At 38.6% G+C, this 21,276-nt stretch overlaps 1 protein-coding gene across 1 annotated transcript in view; it reads left to right on the top strand.

The window, feature by feature from the left end:
- Positions 1-9,017, top strand: part of LOC104491532 (histone deacetylase 9-like) — a gene marked incomplete at its 5' end in the record, with an annotated part of 10,553 nt that extends 1,536 nt beyond the window's left edge. Inside the window, one exon of the mRNA XM_010133973.1 lies at positions 7,824-9,017. Coding sequence (XP_010132275.1) covers positions 7,824-8,144 — 321 coding nt within the window. The remainder of the gene's footprint in view (positions 1-7,823) is intronic.
- Positions 9,018-21,276: the final 12,259 nt, after the last annotated feature.

Raw genomic sequence — 21,276 nt, 5'->3', positions numbered from 1 at the left:
AGATACAGAGTGTAATTGTGCCCCTCTTCCCCTGTAGAGGGAGAAGAAAGGAGAGAAGGGCCCATCCGTTAATAAACAAACAAAGCAGCAGACTCTAAATAGGTATTTCAGGAGCTAATACTTCTACAACAGATGTGATGCTGTTCCCTGCTCTAAAATGAAGATACGCAAGTTATTAAATGCTTTTATCTGGAGAATGTTTTTCTGCACTTAGCTTTCCAAAAGTTGTTTGCTGAAGCTCCTCTAGTAGTTCAAAGATCTTAACCGTGCATCTTTAGTTGTCTTCTTTTGTTTGAGATTAGCTTAATAACTATATATGAGGCAATGACAAAGAAAAGAAGATGGAAAGCAGGCATACAGCCCTTGTAGCTAAGAGAATGGGGGGGAAAAAAATCGGTCCACCTTACTGGGTGAACTTCCCAGGGGGTACTGGTTCTTTGGAATCTACTAAGAATTCCCAACAAAATTAGAAACAAACCTAGAGTTTAAGTACATAGTTTGTACAGTGGTTTGGTTATTAAATCTTGTCTTAATTAGGAAAAATGAAGACCAGAAAACTTCAAAGTTCAGAGCTGATCCTTGCATGTTAACCCCTCTCAGCTTGGGTGTTTTGATTACTAAACTAGGACTCCAGTTGGCTTTTCTTTGAGTATGCATTCCATATGTTTAATCAAGATGGCATATGTATATCTCGTAGCCTCAGGTTTGAAAATATTTCACCTGCCCTCAGTTGTCTGAAGAGAAAATAATTTTTACTGGTAAAGTGCTGAGTCTTCATGCTATTTGTGTGTATTCACTGCAAACTAATCAGTTCATGCATTCCTCACAAAGCAAAGAACCCCACTGACGTTTTTGTTAGCTCATATGCTTGTTGACATAAATTCTACCATAGCATTTGGGGATATGTGCTGTGACATATAGGTACACTTGTCCTGAATGTGAAAATTCAACTTGAGTAGCATAAACATATTCCTAAGCACACAGGACTAGGAATGCATTGCATCTCACAAGAGCTGCGCTGGATAAGGAAGTAAAAAGACTGCAGTGGGTTTGAGATAATGCTTGTTTCAGTAACATTTTCTTTCTAAGTTAAACTGCAATTAAAAGATATCTTTAGGATAATAATTCCCTCTCATACTTTAAACATGATTTTATTCTTATATGGTTATTTATGATAACAAGAAGAACAATTCCTTCTGTTAAAACCTAGTGAACATAGCTTTTATTCTCTGCAGTATAGTCCATACACTTATGCAGATAGTAGAAATTTAAGTTTATCCTAGGGCCTTTCACTGCCTTGAACTTCCATAGCCTTCTTCATTTGTCCCAATAGCTCCTCAGACTCCTTTATCCCTGCTCTCCAAGCAGCTAGCCTTCATCAGGAGCATCGTAACTCATCAGAGCAGCAAACTCCTAAGGGAGAATAGGATCGTGCTGCAGCCACAGAAGCAGTGGGTTATCCGAGGATGCAGGTCGTTTATCAGTGCGCAGCATCAAGGTTCTTCTACTGCATTGTTCTCAGAAGAACTATTCTGATGAATATTACTGAAAAAAGTCAGTGCTCTAATCATGTATCTGTCCTCTCCAAGTATACAGAAAGCCAGGGAGATTTCTTACTAAAAAGAAGAAACCCAGTTTTAAAAAAAAACTGGAATTCAGGGGTAGCCCATAGACAGAAGAGTAAGAAAAGATCAAATCAAATGGCTTTCAAGTACTGAATTTAAAACCATATTCTTTAAATCCTTTAACCTAAACTTTCAGATTGAACACCTGTGCTTACATAAGGTTTTTAAATTCTTCTAGAATGGTGGAATATACTTTGTTCAGTCTTGCCTCTATTCGCAGAGGAAGTCATTTGTTCATCGTGTGATCTGCCAGGTTTTACAATCAAACTTAAACTCTGCAAAGCAGAGTTATTTGAACCTTTAAACAGTAGATATTCTAGACTGTGTAGTAAAGAATACATACTACATGAGTAGCAAATGAGTATCTTCTCATTTCTTAGGACAAGTTTGGGCATGTATCAAGTGAATACATACACTTGTTATTTTCCAGTGTTCTGTCCCTTACTCTTCTGTACAGAGGCTGTATAATGAAATGTGCGCAGAGATGTAATTCCCTCCTTTTCAGTCAAATGAAACATGTAGGCCTTTTCTTTTTATTTATGGAATACTCAAACTTTTTCTTAAATTTTTTTTTGTGAGAAAGACCAGAACCATTTTAAGCTGACAAGACACTATGAAATGCCAGTTGAACAAGAGTTTAGAACAAGTTAATATCTTCTTTTTCTTTTCCATTTCTCTTTCCTTTTTTCCTTACATTTAAGAATTCAAGCACGTAAGGCTTTAATGTATTTCACCTGAGCCCAGTAGTTGAATGTTTGCCCTGAACTAAGGTGATACGGCATGTATCAGCACTACCTGAAAATTCTTTTTAGTCAGACCTTTTTGGTGGACATATAGGTGAATCTTGTTGTAACAACAAAAAAGAGGAAGCTTCTCCCTACCCCACTGATCTTGTATTTTTTTCTTGTACTAAAAAGCCATTTCTTTTCTTTGATAAAAGAATTTTCTTCAGCGGCAAGCCAGTGCTGCTGAGAAGGTGATAACAAGCAAAATCTAACGTAGGTCAGAGGTAAAGAATTCCCCTGGATCATTTCCATTCTGAAAAGAAACAAATCATTGCTCAGAGGTGTGCCTCTGTCTTTAATAACAAAGAGAAGATTCCCTATGGATTATTTCTGATCAGCTGTCAGATGCCAGGCTTTTGATGTGGGAAACAGTATATGTCTCCACTGAAGTCTGATGTTTATACCTGCAGGATCTAGTACACTGACCCTCTGAAAATATTCTGCAAATGTTGACATCTCATCCAAAGTAGGTAGAAAACATTGTCCCGGTTTTCTGGGGAAAAAAATAGTAATAAATATGAAGTAACCTGAACTCTGCTTGTCTTAGGGAAGATTGGCTTTGCCGTTGTCAGCTTTCATATACTTCTGTCCAAATGACAGCTTATTTCCTCATAAGGCCCTTTGATCACAATTGCAGATCTTCATTCTGCTCAGTAAAGGGAGGCAAAGTCTGAAACCCCCATTAAAATTATTGCAGTTGCATACCAAAAGACCGCTACTACAATAATAGCCTGAAAGTCTTAATGTTATTTGTGTCTCTCTCTATCTTTGACCCTGCCACTTGCAGCGAAAAGGGTGATCTTGATGTAAGTAATGTAAAAGTCCAGACCCCATAGCAGAAGTCTGTGTTCAAGAAAAATCTCAGAAATCATAATGTGAAGAGTACATGAAGAAAGCCCTTTGTCTTTAAAGGTTTGTTTGTTGGGGGTTTTTTTGTTACATATGATGAATAAAGGCCAGCCTTTGTTGAAGCTAAGCTAGTACTGCCTTCACTGGGATTTTATTTGATCAGGATGGAAACCCTACATGTGTTCTTGTAATAATGTATTCATAGCATTTTGACAACTTGGGTTCAATAGTAAAATCCTCCTCTGTACTGGAGTAGTAAAGGCTAAAATAATGGGGCAGCTGGTAATGTGCACTGAAGTATGGGAGCAGCGTGGGTAACGTTAAAGCTTAGATAAGGAGTACCTGAATTTAAGTTTTCATTCCAGGATGTTAATTGGTTTAAAGCAGCTTTGCATAGGGACCCAGTGATGGGACAAGACCGTGAGGTAAAAATATCCATGACAAAAATACATAGGAAGTGAAAATTCTGTTAAGAAAAAATGTAAAAGTGATATGAAGTTTCTGTCAATTTATCAATGAAAAAATAGATTAATTCTGTCAATCGGAAAATTGGAAAGATATGGTTAACCCCAGATTAATCATTCACTTCTCTGAATGATATTTAATGAAATACAGAAGACTAGATCGGGTTCAGCTGGAGTAAATGAATATAGTTTCATTAAACCTATTACAACTCCGACTAGCATCTTCTGAAGGTGAGAGGTAGCACATTTCTTTTTTCATATATTGCTTATAGCAGGGGATTATTTGGACAAAACTATAGCAACTGGTTTGGAACTGGAAAATGCCCAGAGCTTTTTCTCCTTTATTGAGAACTAATGTTTAAGCCATAGTGCAGAAGAGTGACTTTGAAAGATAAATACATCCCTTAGAAACATTGTACTACATGTGTAACGGAGACCACAGTAAGCAGGTGCCGAGTTGTTTCAGTACAGTTGACAACGTACATAGCTGGTTAAATGAGTCTGATAGCCCCAGGAGAGAAGGAGAAAAGGGTATACATGAGTTCTTAGGAATGACTGACATGTATTTAAAATGAAAAATTAAATAAAGAAAGAAATGTATGGGGTGGCTGTTACAGGATTTTGTGCTTTGTCTCTTTGTAAAGACATTTTATTTAAAATATTGTATATATTGTATTTTACAAGAGTTCATCATTACGGAGGTGAAACAAAGTCAGGGGCTGCAACTGAGGGATCTATAAAATGGTCTGTTGCAATGTCCAGATTATTTATACTTAAGTCATTCCTTTGTCTGTACAAGCAAGCAGGTTAGATTGTGTTTGATGTCTTTTTCAGTTGGACTATTGCAGTTATACAATGGAGTTGATGGCTGTAAATGCTTCCTCTCCTGCTGCCACTATTTACTTTGGCTCATGCATATCCCTTACAGTTTAATTTCCTGAAAATAAAAGGGAAGAGAAACACAGGTTATATTAGTGTGAAACCATTTTTTGAGTAACTCCTTTAGTTGGAATAGTGATAACAGTAACGTGTACTGGTTGAAGAAGACCAATCTGTACAACTCTAATTTATTAATGAAATAAACCATGCTTTTATTACTATTTTTAAATGTAGTCTTACTAAAACTGAAGTTAAGCACTCACTTTTTCAAAACCAAAAATACGCATCAAAATGAGGAAAAAGTTTTGCATGTACCTACAGATAAATTCAGGAAAAAAATGGGGGTATTTAAAATGAAAAATGTATACATTAAGTGTAAGCAGAAGTATCAAGCTACAAAGTGAAAGGACCTGAGCAGTGTTTCATTCAGGACTCATTTTCTGCTCTGTAATCCAGCTTTAGATGGCGAGATAAGACAGAAATATTGACTCCAAACTGATATCTTTGCATGTCTCCAGACAGGTAATCATCCACAGTAGTATCAAGAGATATAATATAAAATAAGATCTTCCTGACTTGGGAGAACTGAAGTCTCCTAATAATGCTACTAATGTAATTACAGGAATAAGATGGGGCCAAGTTGCTTATAAAAACCACTTCAACAAATATGAAACCATGGTGGTGATAACAGAGAAAGCAGTTAGCTGTGGCTTAGCAGACTGAGCAGCAGGAGTGGTTTTAAGGATTTGCCCTCCCCCACCATAGCATCCACCCATTTTTATCATGCTCTGACATGTGAGAGAACGTAACTATAGTCCCTCAGAGCTTCTTGCCTGAGGTTGAGTCACTGTTGAGTCACATCGTAAAGGACACTTTTAATAAGATTTTGCAGTAAAAATATTAAGATTTATGCATTTTGTAAAAACTACTGTGAAAACGCATTAAGACTTTAATTTCACAGTGTTTTAGAAAATCTAATTTGTTTAGCTCCTCCTGTTGCCGCAGTCTGGAGCAAATTACCCGCTGGCTTTCATGGCACAGGAGTAGGCTCCAAATCAGGAACACCGCGGCATGCAATGCACACAAACCCCACGCAGGTCTCTGCGGCTCCCTTATGTCTGTTTGTATCACTCCACTGATTTCATGCAAAAACCGTTTGAAGGTGTTCCACATGTAGACTGTAATACTGCAGGCCATCATGTGTTGCTTTAGAAAGCTCAGCAGCAGATCTGTGCCATACGGCAGCGTGAAGAAGAAAGAGCCTGACATAAAAGTGAAAAAGCATAAAAGGAGAGCAGTAATGAGCTAAATATGTCTTAACTTCTCTGCGGACATGCACTCATTTTTTCTTGGCTTCCCCTCCAGAATAACCCACCTGATGTCAAGTAACTGGAACATGGAATGGTTTACAGATGGATCAGCATCAGTGACTCTCATAGCTGTATATGATTATCTGTCACACAGATGTTTCAGCTTGTATTTGCTTGCTAGCAGCCAGCCAAGCAGCCAGCCCTGACTTTCTTGCTTGAGGAGGCTCGCCCACAGATGTTTAACTAAGCGACAGAGAGGAGTGTACCCAAGCTGAATACACGTCATTAGCTTCAGTGCCTTCTTGGTCAGCCTCATTCCCTGCAAAACAACTGGAAAAGATTTATGGGTTTGACCTGAGAAATTTTCCAGATGCTGCTTAATAAAAGGAGACACTCAGCATGAGTTGCAGTAGTAAGGATTCCCCAGCTTAGAGCATGCCACCTGCAGCATATGTTCTGATTTGTCAATTACTACAGAAATGAAGAGGGATTTTTGTGCTTGTTTGTTTCTTTTTAGTAAGTTATTGAACTTCCATTACTCCACAAAAATGAAGGCTTGCTGTGACCAACGCCTGTAGACTTCCTCTGTGAAATTTGTATCTATCTATCTATCTCCACTGATGTGAAGCATGTGTATCAGAGCATCAACTGGAACAGCACAAACAGATCCTTCAACTCTTCTTGCTGTCTTTGTGGGAGTTCCTAAATCCAGCTGTGGCTTCTTGATCATGGTTTACATGACAACCCTGCCCTTCACTAGGTGGCATTTTTATATGCATTAGCAAGCAGAATGAAACTAGATGGTCCATGGTCTGTGACAAAAATGGTTATACTAAAGCCATCCTGAATCTCAGCATATAGCACTGGCTAAAACTCAGTTTGGGAGACTTGATAGTTGGCAGGGGGGCGGCATGCAGATGGAAGGAGACTAGTGTGTAAAAATAATGGTAAAAGCTGTTCTTTTCCCCTTTCAGTATATTTGACCTTGGTGATACAAATTGGTATTAGCTTGAAATCAAGTGGGCCAGTTGAATAAATGATAATTACTCACTTGACCCTGCAGACACTTATTTGTCTGATGTGTGCCTTTTTCAACTAAAGTGGGGATTTTTTTCAGACTTGTCTCTTTATATTACATTTGGACTATTTTGAAATATATATGCTACATCTTAAATAGTAAAACATAAACTATAGCAGTTAATGGTGTAAAACCAGTATTGTCTGGCTAGCTGTCTTGTATCTTACATTGTTGTTGAAGCTGGGATACCTGTATCATGCGTGACAAAAGCTGTAGTCTTTCCAGTCACGGACATTCATGTTGTAATCCCTTTGTGCCACAGGAGAGGTAGCTGACAGCAGCTTAGTGGTGACAGTGTCACCACTCCTTTGTCAAACTTTTAGTGCCTTTATGCTTTAATTGATAGAGAAGCTTGTGTGAATATTCCCTAATTTGCTTGTAGCAAAACATTAACTGGATTAATAATTTTCTTATTTCTTTTAGAGTACTTTTATTATTTTGTGCTGTGGCAAACTATCTGTAACGTAGTTAAACAAATTTCTGCATTCATGTTGGAAGAGTATGAAGGGAGACAAATTTCTCTCGATTACCAGCAGTAACAGTGTAACAGATGTGTAGTGTTTTCATTATTCTGCCTTGTTTTTAGTTTAGTATTATGTAGTAGCACTCTCTACATACATGGTATTTTCTACTACAGAGTAACAGAAAACCTTTTGTTAGTAACTTTGCGTAGTATCTTTGGTTCCTTTTTCTCTGTACATGAATATTTTAGTAGTGTATAGCTACTTGATTTTGCTGCGGAGGCTTTAATTTTGTCAGTGTAAATCTAGTCCTTCTTGGTGTTTGGCATCAGTGAAAAGAGTCAATATCTGTTCTCCCCCTTCTCTTTCCAGATGCTCTCTAAGTCCATTGAGCAGCTCAAGCAGCCTGGCAGCCACCTGGAGGAAGCTGAAGAAGAGCTTCACGGTGATCACTCGATGCAGGAGGAGCGAACTCCCACCAGCGGTGCCAGCGTTAGGGCTGAGAGCAGCAGTGCTGGTGCGGATGACAGAATAGGACAGCAGGTGGGGGCTGTGAAAGTCAAAGAGGAGCCGCCGGACAGCGATGAGGATGTTCAAACCCAGCAAATGGAATCTGGGGAGCAAGCTGCTTTTATGCAACAGGTAATAGGCAAAGATTTAGCTCCAGGATTTGTAATTAAGGTTATTATCTGAACATCATGTACATTTTCTAGGCTTTGATAAGCATTTGTGTTTTAATTCACTGATCTAGCAAATCCTGATTTACTGTTCAAAGAACCTAACAAAGGCAGAAGTGTTGTATGCACACCTGAAAAAAAAAAAAAAAGCAAAGCTCATCCTTATGGCAACTAATTGAGAAAATAACCTGTTGCAGTCAATTATTCTACACAAATCTTTGCATAATAGCTGATAGACTTTGTATTAGCCCAGGATTACATTACATCGCTTAGTTGTAGTGAAAGAGAACTCCTATCACCTAGCTTGTTGAGATCAGCAATTGCTGGAATTAGTTTCCAGACCTGATTGATGAAACATTCTTCTTCTCTGACTTTGAATCCTCTGACTTCTGCTTTCAGCTATCTGTATATACTGTATCATACTGTAGTCTCAAACACTGTTAACGTTAGGGTATTTTTTTCCCCAATAGACAGGTACTGACTGCTATATCAGTGGTCCCAGGCTGGTGTATAAAGTATAATTTAGAGAAGAATACAAGGTAGACGTAAAGAGGCAAGGCAAGTCCTGTTTAAAAATGGCATCGTTTTCTTTTTTGCACTGCTTAGTTAATTTTTCATTCTGTCTTATTTGATGATACCGTCCGCAGAGACATCCTTAAACGCAGCAGACACAAGTACTGGCAAGAAGCAAAATGCAGCATTAGGTTCCAATCAGTTATTAGGATACTGTAGGAAAAGCACAGAACTGTTACTGTTATCATCTGATATCCTATCACTTATTTATTTTTTTAAATAAAGACTAACCATACAATACTGCATAACCTTTACCACTAGGTCTCACAGAGAAATACTAGAGTAACGACTGTGCGTAAAATGCCAACTTGGCAAAAGGCAAGTTCAGGCTGTCGGCGAGCCTGTCGCCGGAGCTGAAAAGCACAGTGCACGTGTGCAGCCAGCAAGCTGGCGTCCCCTTCCGTGGCCCTAGGACCTGGCAGAGCAGGGCTGTCTGCAGGGGAAGGCCCTGTTTAGTTAAGCCGATACTTTGTCAGGTCCCCACTGTTCTCCTGCAGAAAAGTGATTTGGGGAGGGGGGGGGCAGGAAATGCCTTATGGAAACAGGAAGCCCAAGTGATTCATGTGCTGAGGAATGCGGGGCAGGGGGTGGGGGGAGACCGGGACAGGGCAGCGCTCCCTCTGTTTTTAAAGGCACTCTATGAATTGATTTATTGTCAAAGAAAATAACAAAGCAAGTAGGGAAATTGTTAAGGAAGCTTTCCAGCGAAACATTTCCTTCATATTCCCTTTTGATATGTTTACCTTGTTTTATCGGTTTACTTTTGTTAAGCTAGTTAAAGATTCATTGTATTAAGATCCCCTTTAATATGGATAATCCCAAACTGACCTGGAATCCTTGTCAGGTTTTTTTTTTTTTCTATTAAAAATATTTATATTTCTAAAGCTGAGGTATTCTAAGGTGCAGTATCCTGTTTCAAAAGAGATAGCTGTTCTGCCAAATGTAGAAATTGTTCTAAAATATGTTGTTAGCATGTGTTGTTTACATTATGCTCTAATACTATTAAATCTCTTGTAAAATGTTGCAATGTCTAAAGATACATTATCCTTTTCCTAGGAAGACTCCAGACAAATGACTAAATAGTTGCTGGTAATACGAAAGGCCTCCTTAGATAGGATTTATTAATTGAGAAAATTGAGAAAATTGAGAAAAACACAGGTGATTTTTTATGTGGGCTTTGTATCTGAACAGAAATCTTTCTACATGGTGGATGAAAAAAAATCACATTCACATTCAAAAAGTGAAGCATAGAAAAATGAAACTATATGTTTTTCCCATTCTGTATAATTTTAATTTTCTTGAAATCTAATTTCAGCGTAATCAAAAAAAGGGATAGCGCGTCTTTTAAAATTCATTTTATTTGGGGAGACATTTGCAAACGAGAAGACTTTTGTACAATATCACTTCAACGCCATGTATTCACAAAAGACAAATATTTTTATAATGTCATTCAGATGAGAAACCCCAATATATTAGTGGGCTTTAATTTCAGAATCTCAAATTTGGATAAAATTAAAATAAAGAAACTACCTGGAACCAGTGAAAAGGAAAACTGGGTTTAAACAACCACATTTCTAATCGATTATTGTCTCTTACATTTTAAATCTACTGTATTTATTATAATTTACACCCTTAGAGGTGATCTCTTGTTTTGTGTTGTAAATATATTCTGTTTGTATGTTCCCTTTTTTTGCCTTCTGATATAAGTCTCTTCCTTTCTCAAATAAAGTTTTTTTTTAAAAGATCCCCTTCCAAATATCTGACTTTGTGTAAATTTGATGATAACAAAGTTGTGCTTTTGCTTTGAATAACCAAATATGTTCAATACACATTGTTGAAACAATTCAAGCTTTCAGGAACAAGGTTTTTTTCTTACGCTGTTTTTACAATAATTACACAAAGTCTTCTTGGTTTTTTTTCTTGGTCTCTTGTTTTATCCTACATCAGCCATTTTAAGTTCTAGTCAATGTGGAATAGTGGTGTTGAGGCATGCTCATTTTCCTGTCATGGCATCTGTCTTGAACATGTGTTCATATATTGTACCATATAGGAAAGGTAAACATGGATCCCAGTTTCTTGGCTTCTGATTATCTGAAATTCAGGTGAACTGAATTAATTTCCGTGACATTTCTAAAGCCTGCCTAGAACCCAAAAAATGCTGATCTGGAACAGCTTAAACTGACATCTCTTATATTCCTCAAGACCTTTGCAGAACTAGAGTCCACCTTTAAATATGTTGGGGAGGAGGGAATGCATGAACTTTGCAGACATTAAAGCAATTGTGTGAGACAGTGAAGTCCTAACACGGAAAAACATGTAAGCACCTCCATGAAGATGTCAAATGGTTTGTGACAGTTCCTGAACTTTGCTTCAGATGTACAGAGAGAAGTAGTTTATACTGCATGATGATCCCAGTTTCCACAGTACTTGAATTATTACTACCAAAAGAGTTCAGAAAATTGTTGCATTCTAGCTCTTCAGACTGTTTATTTAATTTGCAAAGGCTCTTAACAGATTTGATTCTGGAATAATTTTAACTAAAATAAAATGCTTTCAGCAACATATGTAGCGAAGAATAAATATTTCCAAAATCAAATCCAATTATTTCCCTGATATAACAGCAAAATAACGTTTCATCAGTAATAGATTCCCCCCCAAAAAAAAATCTGATAAAAAACCAAGTTTTAGCTTAGGAAAGCTTAAAACTAGCATTAACAGTATAACTTTATACTGCTTGCCCTATTGTTTATTATGTATTTAGAATCTTGTGTCTATAAATAAATCATACTTTCAAGAGGGATTTTATTGAGATGCCTTTTGTTTAAATACACACATTGGAATTAGAAGAGGAGACGTAAATGTTTTCAATTTGCAGCATTCCTGTTTTGGAGGCTACACCTAGGGTTTTTTCTAAATTATTTGTTTATCATGCATCAAAGCACCCATAATGAAGAAAATAAATCATAATATTTTAATATACTCTACAAGCCTTATATTTATCCAGGAATAAGGAGCATCTCTTTTTTTTTTTTGGAAAAATAGATGTTTATTCTGTCCTGTTGTTCAAAAAATAAAGCCAGTATAGCTGCCAATTTAGAAGTAGTTATTGTGAAATTTGGGAAAATACCTCATAACATTTTCATACTCAAGACAGACACACATTCCTGGAATGTAGATGCTGTGACGTTAGACTTTATTTCATCTTCTGTCATTAAGAAACTAGAATTAAACGTTGAATGCCTCAGCAAAGCAGGAGCACTCCAGTCAGTACCACCTCTCATCAATTCATTTGTGCGCTGTCTTCATTCTATCGTTATCATCAGGATCACTTAAGACTTACTCCATGTTACTTAAGCCACCTCTACCCTGTTTTTTATCTTCACTGGCATTCTCAGGTAAAAATCTTATGAACTTTAATCCCAAGCACCCATCTTAAAACATTTACTTATTTCTCCCCTTTATGAACACTTCACAATTTGCAGCTAAAATTAGCTAAGCCAAGTTAATTTCCTTACTGTATTCTGTCCTGTTATCCACTTAAGAAATGTTTGTTTGCTTTTCATTTATTTGTTTAGTTTCTGATATCCTTATGCAGTTCCCATCATCTGGGTGGTAGTGGGGCTTCTGTACCTCATTTCTCAGTGCAGAAATGTAGCTTAGAACATCATGTGCTGAACTGCTGTTCAGGCAAACAGAAGAGCATCCTGGGTAAAGTTAGTTACCCTCTCTGCACCAGAGTAATAATCGCAGTGATTTTTGTGGAATTTTACCACTCCATTTGGTGTACACTATACTTGGCATATGGTAGACTTCGTGCTTTGCAGTTTTTTTTTTCCTCTTCTAATTGAGCCTGATTTGGAATTCAATTTTAAGGCAAAAAAACAGAATTAGCTCAAAATGCAGAGCCAGCAGAAAAGCTGGGTTTCTCGGCCATGCTCACTCACACACACAGATAGGACTGGGAAGGGGCATCCTTTAGGCATGTCCTGGCTGCTGGTCCCCATATGCTGAGCTCAAGTGTCACACTCCTTTTGCATATTTTGATTCTGACCCCGTGACTTATCTAGCCCATACAGGATAACTTCCATGGCCGCATGTGGGCACACACAGCTATCGGAGGCCCCGCTAGGGTTGTGTTACCAGCAGCTGAGAGTTAAAAGGGTACTAGCTTAGTAACTTGAAATCATTCCACAGTGTTTAGTTCTTTGTCATCACTACAGAGGGGCCTTGGTCACTAGAGTTGTTTTGACAGACCAGCTACTTAACATGTAAATGATTCAGAGCCTCAATTAGCTGACCAAATGAGATGTTTTGACTCTGTCTGGAGAGTCTTTGTTGTGTTTCTTTTCCTTTACTTTCCATCGTTCCCTTGAAGTATTCTATTGACTCTGAACAGTACATAGCCCTGAAACATAAGGGAGGTTGTTTGGAGGATATGCTGTTAAAAGTACACCTCTGCACACTCGGTCCTTCCAAGGTAGTAGCTCATTACAGCATTTTTGGCCTTGAGAAGTGCTGCAAAGGGCAAGATAAATGGAAATGTAAGTTTTGAAAGGCAGACTTCCGAATAAACCTTTCACCACCTTCCTCCCTCTAAAACGAAGTTGCAAGCGCAGTCTTATATATACTAGCTCAATTCACCCTTTTTTTTTTTTTGTAGGCTACCTAACCTTGTACCTTCCTCAGCTTCCTCAAGTGAATGCATAGTCCCAGTGCAACCCCTACATAACATAAGCTGACCCTATGATTTCTGGGATCAAACTTGAGCCAGAGACAGTCTGGATCAAATGAGGGGGCAGAGGACTGTGCAGTTGGATTTCTGAAAATTTTTCATTCAGCAATGTTAGGGAAAGCCCCATCTGAATATTTAGCCAGCTTTCTGTCATCTTTACTCCTAAGGGCCTGTCCATCTCTATTGTTTCAAATGGTGGTCTTGAAAAATTATGCTTCAGGAGGAATATTTTTTTTAATGCTAGATCTATGCAAAAGTGCATAATAATGAGAATAATTACAAGTAATTATTCTTTCCCAGTTGGATTTAAAAATTACCCATTTTTTTTCAGAAGGTATCAAATCTACTTTCTTAATGATCACTAAGATTATTTGGTTTTGTGTCTCCTATTATAAACTTTCAGTTACAGAAGGCAGTAAGTCTTATTTTATCACATAATTAAATCAAGACCTGAAATGTCCGACCAACCATGTGGCATTGCAACATAACAACAAAATTATTTCATTTCACTGATACCCGTGCAGAATAATGTTGACTATGGTTTTATGTTTTGAACCAACTTCTTTTTATGCTGCTTCTCCTCCTTCAGATATTTACAATATGTGCCTCGATACTTTCGTTAGTACTTTTTTTTTTTTTGGCAAAATCGCTTAATCAGGGTACATAACTAGCATGAATTAAAAGTCTGTAAGTCCACATCCCAGTAATTATCACTTCTCATTTTGACAGTTAGATGATACTACTTTTGTACGACTGGGCAATTTATCATTTCCTGTATCAGACAGCAAGTGGCTTTCTTATTATTGTGATTGAGGAGGATTATGTGTTCTTGGAAAGCTGCTTCTTAAATGCTTCATTTTTGGAAGAATTCTGTTCTGACCTCTGAATGTCTGTCTCTGACAGACACACATACACGCACGCTCACAAGTTTTCATTTTCTTCCTTCCCTTAAAATCAGAGGGCGAATAAATGCATGCCTCGGTATGCTGCTGGCTAAATCTTCATAAAGCTCCGTTGTTTATAATGTCCTGGAAGAGCAGCTCAGCCTAACTGTCTTTGAGACACAGGTGCTCTATGGAGAAAGCAGTGCACAGTCTGTCTCCTCTCACGTTCTGGCCTGTGACCTTTGGATCCCCAGGAGACCAAGGAGGTCTTTCTGTTCATACTGTCTGTATTTCCTCAGCAAAGGATCTTGGGAAAATTACAGCAACACAGCAATGGCAGAGGCTTGAGAAGGCTTTGTTCAGGTTGTCTGTAAAGCAGCTAGGGAATCATGGAGGCTTCGGTCTCCAACCCTTTCTTTAGCCTTTTCCTTTTGCTCCCATCAAGAAGGGCACCGTGATTGTTTTTAGGGTGGCAGCTTGCAGATTTTTAAAACAGATCCCTGTTATTGAATAGACACAGAAAAGGCACAGAGCAGAAGTGCTGTTGGGAAATGCTCTCTCCCTGTGCGCAAAGGGATAGCTACTGAGACCAGCTTCTTCTAAGGTTTGCTCTCCTAGATGTTCCTCTACTGAAAATACAAGTTGAAGAGTCACTACACATCAGACAGCATCCTAGCTCATCGCTTAGCTAGCTGACTGCACACAGGCACAGGTGGTGATCAGGTTTCCCTCATTTCTCACCCACTTTGCTCCATTTTGACACCTTGCCTTAGGGCATCAAAGGCTTCCAAGCCCAACAGCACATCCCTTTTCATCTTCCTTTCTTTCTAAAACTTTTTGATTCTCACAATTTACCTAAATTTTCACAGGTCTTTTGTCATAGTATTCCAATAGTTTCTGCATAGGTTTCAGTTTTCAGAAGCTACTGACTTTATGCAGAGAGCTTCAGAGCTTCTCTGGTACTGTTTTTGACAGAAAAATAAAAATGGTAGTGCCGAATACAGATGCCACCACCACAGCCTCAGCCCAGGAACACCTGACTTCAATAGCTCTGATTTGGCCATTACTGCAGGTAATTAGGCCTTGCTAAGGATGCTCATCATTTCAGGTAAAATACACGCAGCATTACTCTTTGTGCTATGTGAGTGAGTTTTTTTATAAGACTCTCCATCCTTTCTCAGGCAGGCTCTGAGAACACAAACACAGGCAGCATAGGACCAGCAAGAAAAAAGGAACAGAGCAAGACCGATTGCCACAGCAAGAGATTGAGAATCAGTGTGGGAACTGTTACTTGTCTGGATTGATGGGTAATGCACTAACCAAGCAGTCTGCTCATTTTCCCAGGTTCTCTCTGAGAAGCCACATTTCAATCAAATACTTTCAAGTTAGGTAATATTACATGTCACTATTACGGTAACTTGGACCCTACTGTAGAAAGGTAATCCTTTCTTTCGCCTCTTGGCCCTTTCCCTTCAGCTTTTAATGAAAGTAAAAGACTCAAACCACATTAACTTAGTTTCATTTTCAAGTTCTACTTTCACACGAGAACCTGTATTTTGGTAAGAAGCTACATCTGGGATGAGCTGACTGGGAGTGTTTTGCAGTTGGCAAGCTAAAGCCATGCTTGTGCCCAGCTCTGTCTGGGTGCAGCTCTGTGAGCAATCCAGTAGCTGCAGCCTTGAGCCTTGCCCTGTTTCATTGGCAACCAGTTCCCACAGCCGCTGCCCGTGAAGATGCTTTCAGGCTGTGAAATCAGTTGGCTTATAGCACAGCCAGTCAGAGAAGAGGCAGTGGGTTCCAACTGGCGGGATGCCAGACCCACAGGAGCAGAGCTTTTGTGAATCAGCTGTTGTAAAGGTGAGCTGCAGGTAGTCACCACAGAGAGACCATTTCATTACACAGTTTCCTTCACAGATTCGGATTTCAGTACACAATGCTGGAGGCCATGACTCAGTGGATTATTTATGCCTGAAAGGATACTGTGATCAATGGTAGAAAGAAGTCAGTGTTTGGTTCTCTTTCGTACTGTCATGGCCATCTGCACATTTAGTGTCATTGCAAAAGGCTGAATATTGACTTATAGACCAGTACTCAAAGTGGGTTAGGTACGTTAGAGAAGAAGCATTTTTGGAAGCTCTTTACATCTTCTTACCAGGATCAGCTCTACTGTGTCTACCTGTTCTTCCATGTGATACTTCAGCTAGCAAATAAAGAAATCACAAGACAAGGCACTTAGTGCTTGATGCATTACAAGTTATTATTTATGTAGTAATGGTATTTCCTAATTTTTCTTTCTTCTGCTTTAATACGGATGCTAAGTGTTGGAAAGGAGGAGAAAAGACTTTTCAGGTGGAGAGTTTAGAAGTGTAGGAGGATTTGGCAAGTTGGAAAGGAGGGGCACAATTCCACTGAGGTTAGTTGCATTCAACCTGCGGAATCCTGTAAACGCAACAGTGACTGATGTCAAGAAGGTCCATCGTATACATATTTTGTTCTTCTGCATTACAAAGTTCGCTTGAACTGGCAGCTTGGACCTAACAAAACAAGTTGATTCAAACCCTGCAGCTGATTCCACAGACAAGATACTCCATGCAAAATGCTAAGCTGGAAAATACTCTCTCACAACTTGTCCCATACAAAAAACCAGACCCACTCCTCAGCTATCACCACCTCTGCAGATCACTATTACAGGGCTGTTGCATCAGCAATGAACAACTACTGGCCAGTACTGCTGCTGTGCTGTGTTTTGTAGCTTCTGAGAAGTGCTGTGCTCTTCTTATAGGTCCTCAGGCTTATAGCAGCTCTTTTGAACAAGGAATAGGAGTCAGGACAGGAAAAACAAAACTGTCCAAGTCCTTTGGTCTGAGTAATTCACCAAGGGCATCACCGAGGACAAAACTGAATTACTTTCTTTAACATTGGCAGAAGCCACTGGACTGAATTTCACATGCTTTCAAAGGTCTAAGTATACAACAGCATTGCAAGAGCAAAGAAATGCTACCAAGTTTTCTCTATAGGCTAAACCTCCTCTGTGCCACTGAAGTAGCTGTGGTGGTTCACAGGATTGGGTGTTCCTTACAGCATATAGCTTGTGCCCCTAAAATGAATAATGCTGGAGAAGCACGAAAAGGTGAAAGACAGAGTTTCTTTCCAAGAACTTACTTTGCAAAATCAGAACAATTATGCCCAAAGCTACTACAGTGCTTGTTCCCTTCAGCAAATAACTCCTCACAAGAAGCTTTCCCAGCCCCTTCTCCCTCCCATGGCCATCCTGCAGGTGCCCCTGGTGTACCAGCCCCTCTGCCAAGCTCTCCAGATTTGCCCCGTTTCTGACGATCAGAGGGCATAAGAGATCCTCTTGGGGAAGGGCAATGAGCCTGGTGACTGCTGCTTCACACACATGCTTGGCTACCCCATGGCAGGGTTGGCTCCTGTCAGGGAAGGGACAGTGGCTGGAGGCCAAGGCCAGCTGGGGAGCAGGAGGGGTGGACGGAGGTGTGTCCTTCTCACTCTGGCACTGCTGTGGGATGTAATGATAAAGGAGGTAGAGGAGGTGAAGCAGCAGCCATAAAATGCCTTACACCTTGTAGGACCCCTTGTCCTACAAGGCTTGAGAGCCCTCCTTGGCTTGGAGAGCAGCTCTGTCCCCTCCAGGAGTATTACAACATTGCTTCAGCCAGAGGCTCCAGATTTCTACCAGTTTCAAAGAGTTTTCTCTATTGTCTTAGTTCTCAGAATACAAGATGGTAACAAGGGATTTACTGCTTTACTTTTTAACGGATCGTTTTAACCATTTTGTAGAACATTCAGGTTAAATTATATAAGTAGAAATACACTGATTCTTTCAGGGAACAGAAGAATTCAGATAAAGAAACATTTAAAAAAAAAAAAGCTCTGCCAGCTATTGCCAACATGAGTCGCTCATTTTCGCTTTCCTGTCACTGTTGTCTCTTTTAATTATTTTAGATTTACAGTTAAACACAAGTTTAATCATCAAATGATCAAATAATGGAGATTAGTTAGTAAATAAAGCATTCTAAGGAGTAGAAGAAAAAATTCCCAATTTGTAATTCTCCATACACACTACATCTTGAATCGCACTTCAATAACTTGAGAAATACTATAACTGCTGAAGATTGAGAAAAAGAGCATCAATGTTCTATCATCTTTGTTGCATGACTTTTTAAAAATAAATTGACATATATTTTTTCAGCTGGAAGCTTTTGCTTTGGTTTCATTGAATTGAATCAATTATTAAACTTAATACCATAGTTCAGTGCTGGACCTGAAATCAGAAATGCTGAAGTGCACCCCCGTCATTTAGCATTCTGGGTCAAGGAGATAAAGTGAAGGTGGAATATCTAAAATGCTTGTGAAATTATCCAGTATGTTTTTCACCAGAAAATGGTGAGGTACACTTTTAACTCGCTTTCATGGAGAAGTTTTCATGTGCTGAGATGGTTTTCCTGGAATGCCTAATTGTCTTCATGTTAAGAGCATTTGGCAGTCTTCAGAATTTATAATTTACTGGAATTATTCCTGTATGCCATCTCCTAATCATCTCAAGGACTGGACATTGAAATCAGTGGTCTCTCTAGTAGCTCATTCCAAACTGATTTGCAGCCTTTTCCCTATTGTGCAAAACCGTAACAAAACAGAAATACCAGTGGTTTAATTTGGCATCAGCAATCCCTGAAAGATGAGTCAGAAATCCATTAGCAAATGTTCTAGTTGATCTTAGCAGTGCAGTGACAAGTAAATTCAAGGATGACAGATGATCCCATTGACTAGCAATTCTTTTGACTGTATTATGGCATGGATAAACATGCTGTCTTTTCTACCAATTGGCCATGAAAACAAAGGAATCTAAATTCATATTGCTGTGGAAAACAGAATTGAAACAAAAATTCCTTTTTAAAGCGTGTTTGGAGGGTCTGACTATTGCAAAAGACTGACAGAAATATGTTAGAATCTCACTTTGTAAGATACCCAAGATGTTTCTCTTTACTGGGAGGATTTTATTTTTTCTCTCTGAACCGGAGCATCAGCACTACCCTACAGTGTAAACCCAGTAATTCTTCCTGAATGTTCACATGCTCAAGGCATTTTGAGCTGCACCTTTAAAAATAAATAAATAGAGAATAAACTTGTTTGGCATTTGAGGCCAGCAACCAAAGCCAGGGAGCCTGATGAGTACTCTACTATATTCCCTTTAACTTTATTTTTGTGGGCATCATGCATTTTTAAAATGGTTACACATTTCCCTGAACCAATGTAATATAAAAGATTTACTGTTACAGTTTGTGTGTGGCCAGGCAATGGCATATGGAAAACATGTTTCCTGCTATTTAATTTAATTACTCTAATCACGTGCCAGCCCCGGGCATGTCATTCTGGACCTCTGAGGCTCTTTGTCTGTCAAAGAGATGGACAATATCTTGGCTCTGTTTAGTTGCTCTGCAGGCTGCAGATAAAACCACTGAAATACTGACTGTTTGTTTAACCAAAACTTCGCATTTTAACCATTTAGCTTTGGTTTGTTTTTTTTTTTTTTAATGAGAAAAGATGACATTTTGGCCTTAATGAGCTGAAAAGGAAATATTAGGGATATGAAGAAGAACTGTCACTGAAGAAGAATACTCGAGCCTTCTGGTCAGAAATCAGCTTTGTTAGCAGAAACTGAAGATGTGCATCACTGTTATTTTAGAGTTGCCTGTTATCAAGGGCGGCTGGATAAGTCCTGTTTATAACTGGTCCTTTCTAACATGGTTAGCCCTTCATTCAACAGTTTCAGTAGATTTTAGTTTCTTTTCATCTTTTAATAGATGAAACTGTAATGGGTGAAACTAATTAAGATTTCGTAGCAAATAATCACACCAGTAGTGGTGCATCCAGGTATAAGTTAGCTTCTATGTTAATACTCTACAGTTAGTTTAAGAAATATTTACAAATTACAGCTTTAAGTCTTTTGACAAAAATGTAAGAGCAGATAGACAGATTACAGCACTCCATTCATATTATAAACCCCGAATCTACAGATAAATTAGTCACACACTTATCTTTAAGTATGTGCTTAACACCACCACTTCTTTCACTTGTAAGCAAATGCTCAAGTCCATGTTCTCCTGCATCCAGAAGTGATACCAAAGAGTACTTTAGACCATATGAGGATATAGTTTCTAACAATCCTGTTGTCAGAAAAGGAAAAAATAAGAACCAGCTTTTAATCAAATTAGTTCTGTCTTATAGACAAGTCTTTCTATGTGTAGTAATTCCTTATTCTTACTTTTTGGAAAACTTAATGAACTTTAGATACTCTAAGTTTCAACAGTAAATTAATTTACCTCTTCAGATGGTAGAGTGCCAACATCTGGCCACAGTAATTTTCAGACTCTGTTGTATGGAGTAGGGTGGGCAGAACATCCATGAATACGCTCTCAAGAGGTCTGCATCATCAGAATGAAACAGGGGTTGGAATGAGATGCAAAAAAAAGTGAAGTGCCTATCTGAGCAGAGCTTACATATTTCTGATGTTACAGTGTGTGGTTCTCCAACTTTCCCTGGATTTACTTTCCCCCCATTTCTATCTGAATCAATGAGATACAATAAATAAAAATTATTTCCTCTAAGTTGCACGGTACAGCAGCACAAGAATTAGAAATTTTGATAGTATATACTGAGTTACGAGTTTCTGTCCCATTTAGCTTTGAGCTAACCACTAGATGACACTACTTCCCACTTACTTAACAGGTGAGGGCATATGCTCCCATCTCCCCATATACCAGTTCATGTATTTACATGCTTCTCAACCAAAGAACTTCAAAAGGAACATTATACAGCCTTCACCGGTATACATTTTGATGAATTTTGTGTACATGTACATAGGTATTTTGGTGTTGTAACTTAGAAAGTGTCGATGACAACTCTAGTTAAAAGAAACCAGAGGAACTCCAAGAAAA

Source organism: Buceros rhinoceros, unplaced genomic scaffold, assembly GCF_000710305.1.
Source record: "Buceros rhinoceros silvestris isolate BGI_N320 unplaced genomic scaffold, ASM71030v1 scaffold44203, whole genome shotgun sequence".
Lineage (NCBI taxonomy): Eukaryota > Metazoa > Chordata > Aves > Bucerotiformes > Bucerotidae > Buceros > Buceros rhinoceros.
Note: the sequence above shows the minus strand (reverse complement) of the source record. Positions and strands in the feature narration are given on the sequence as shown.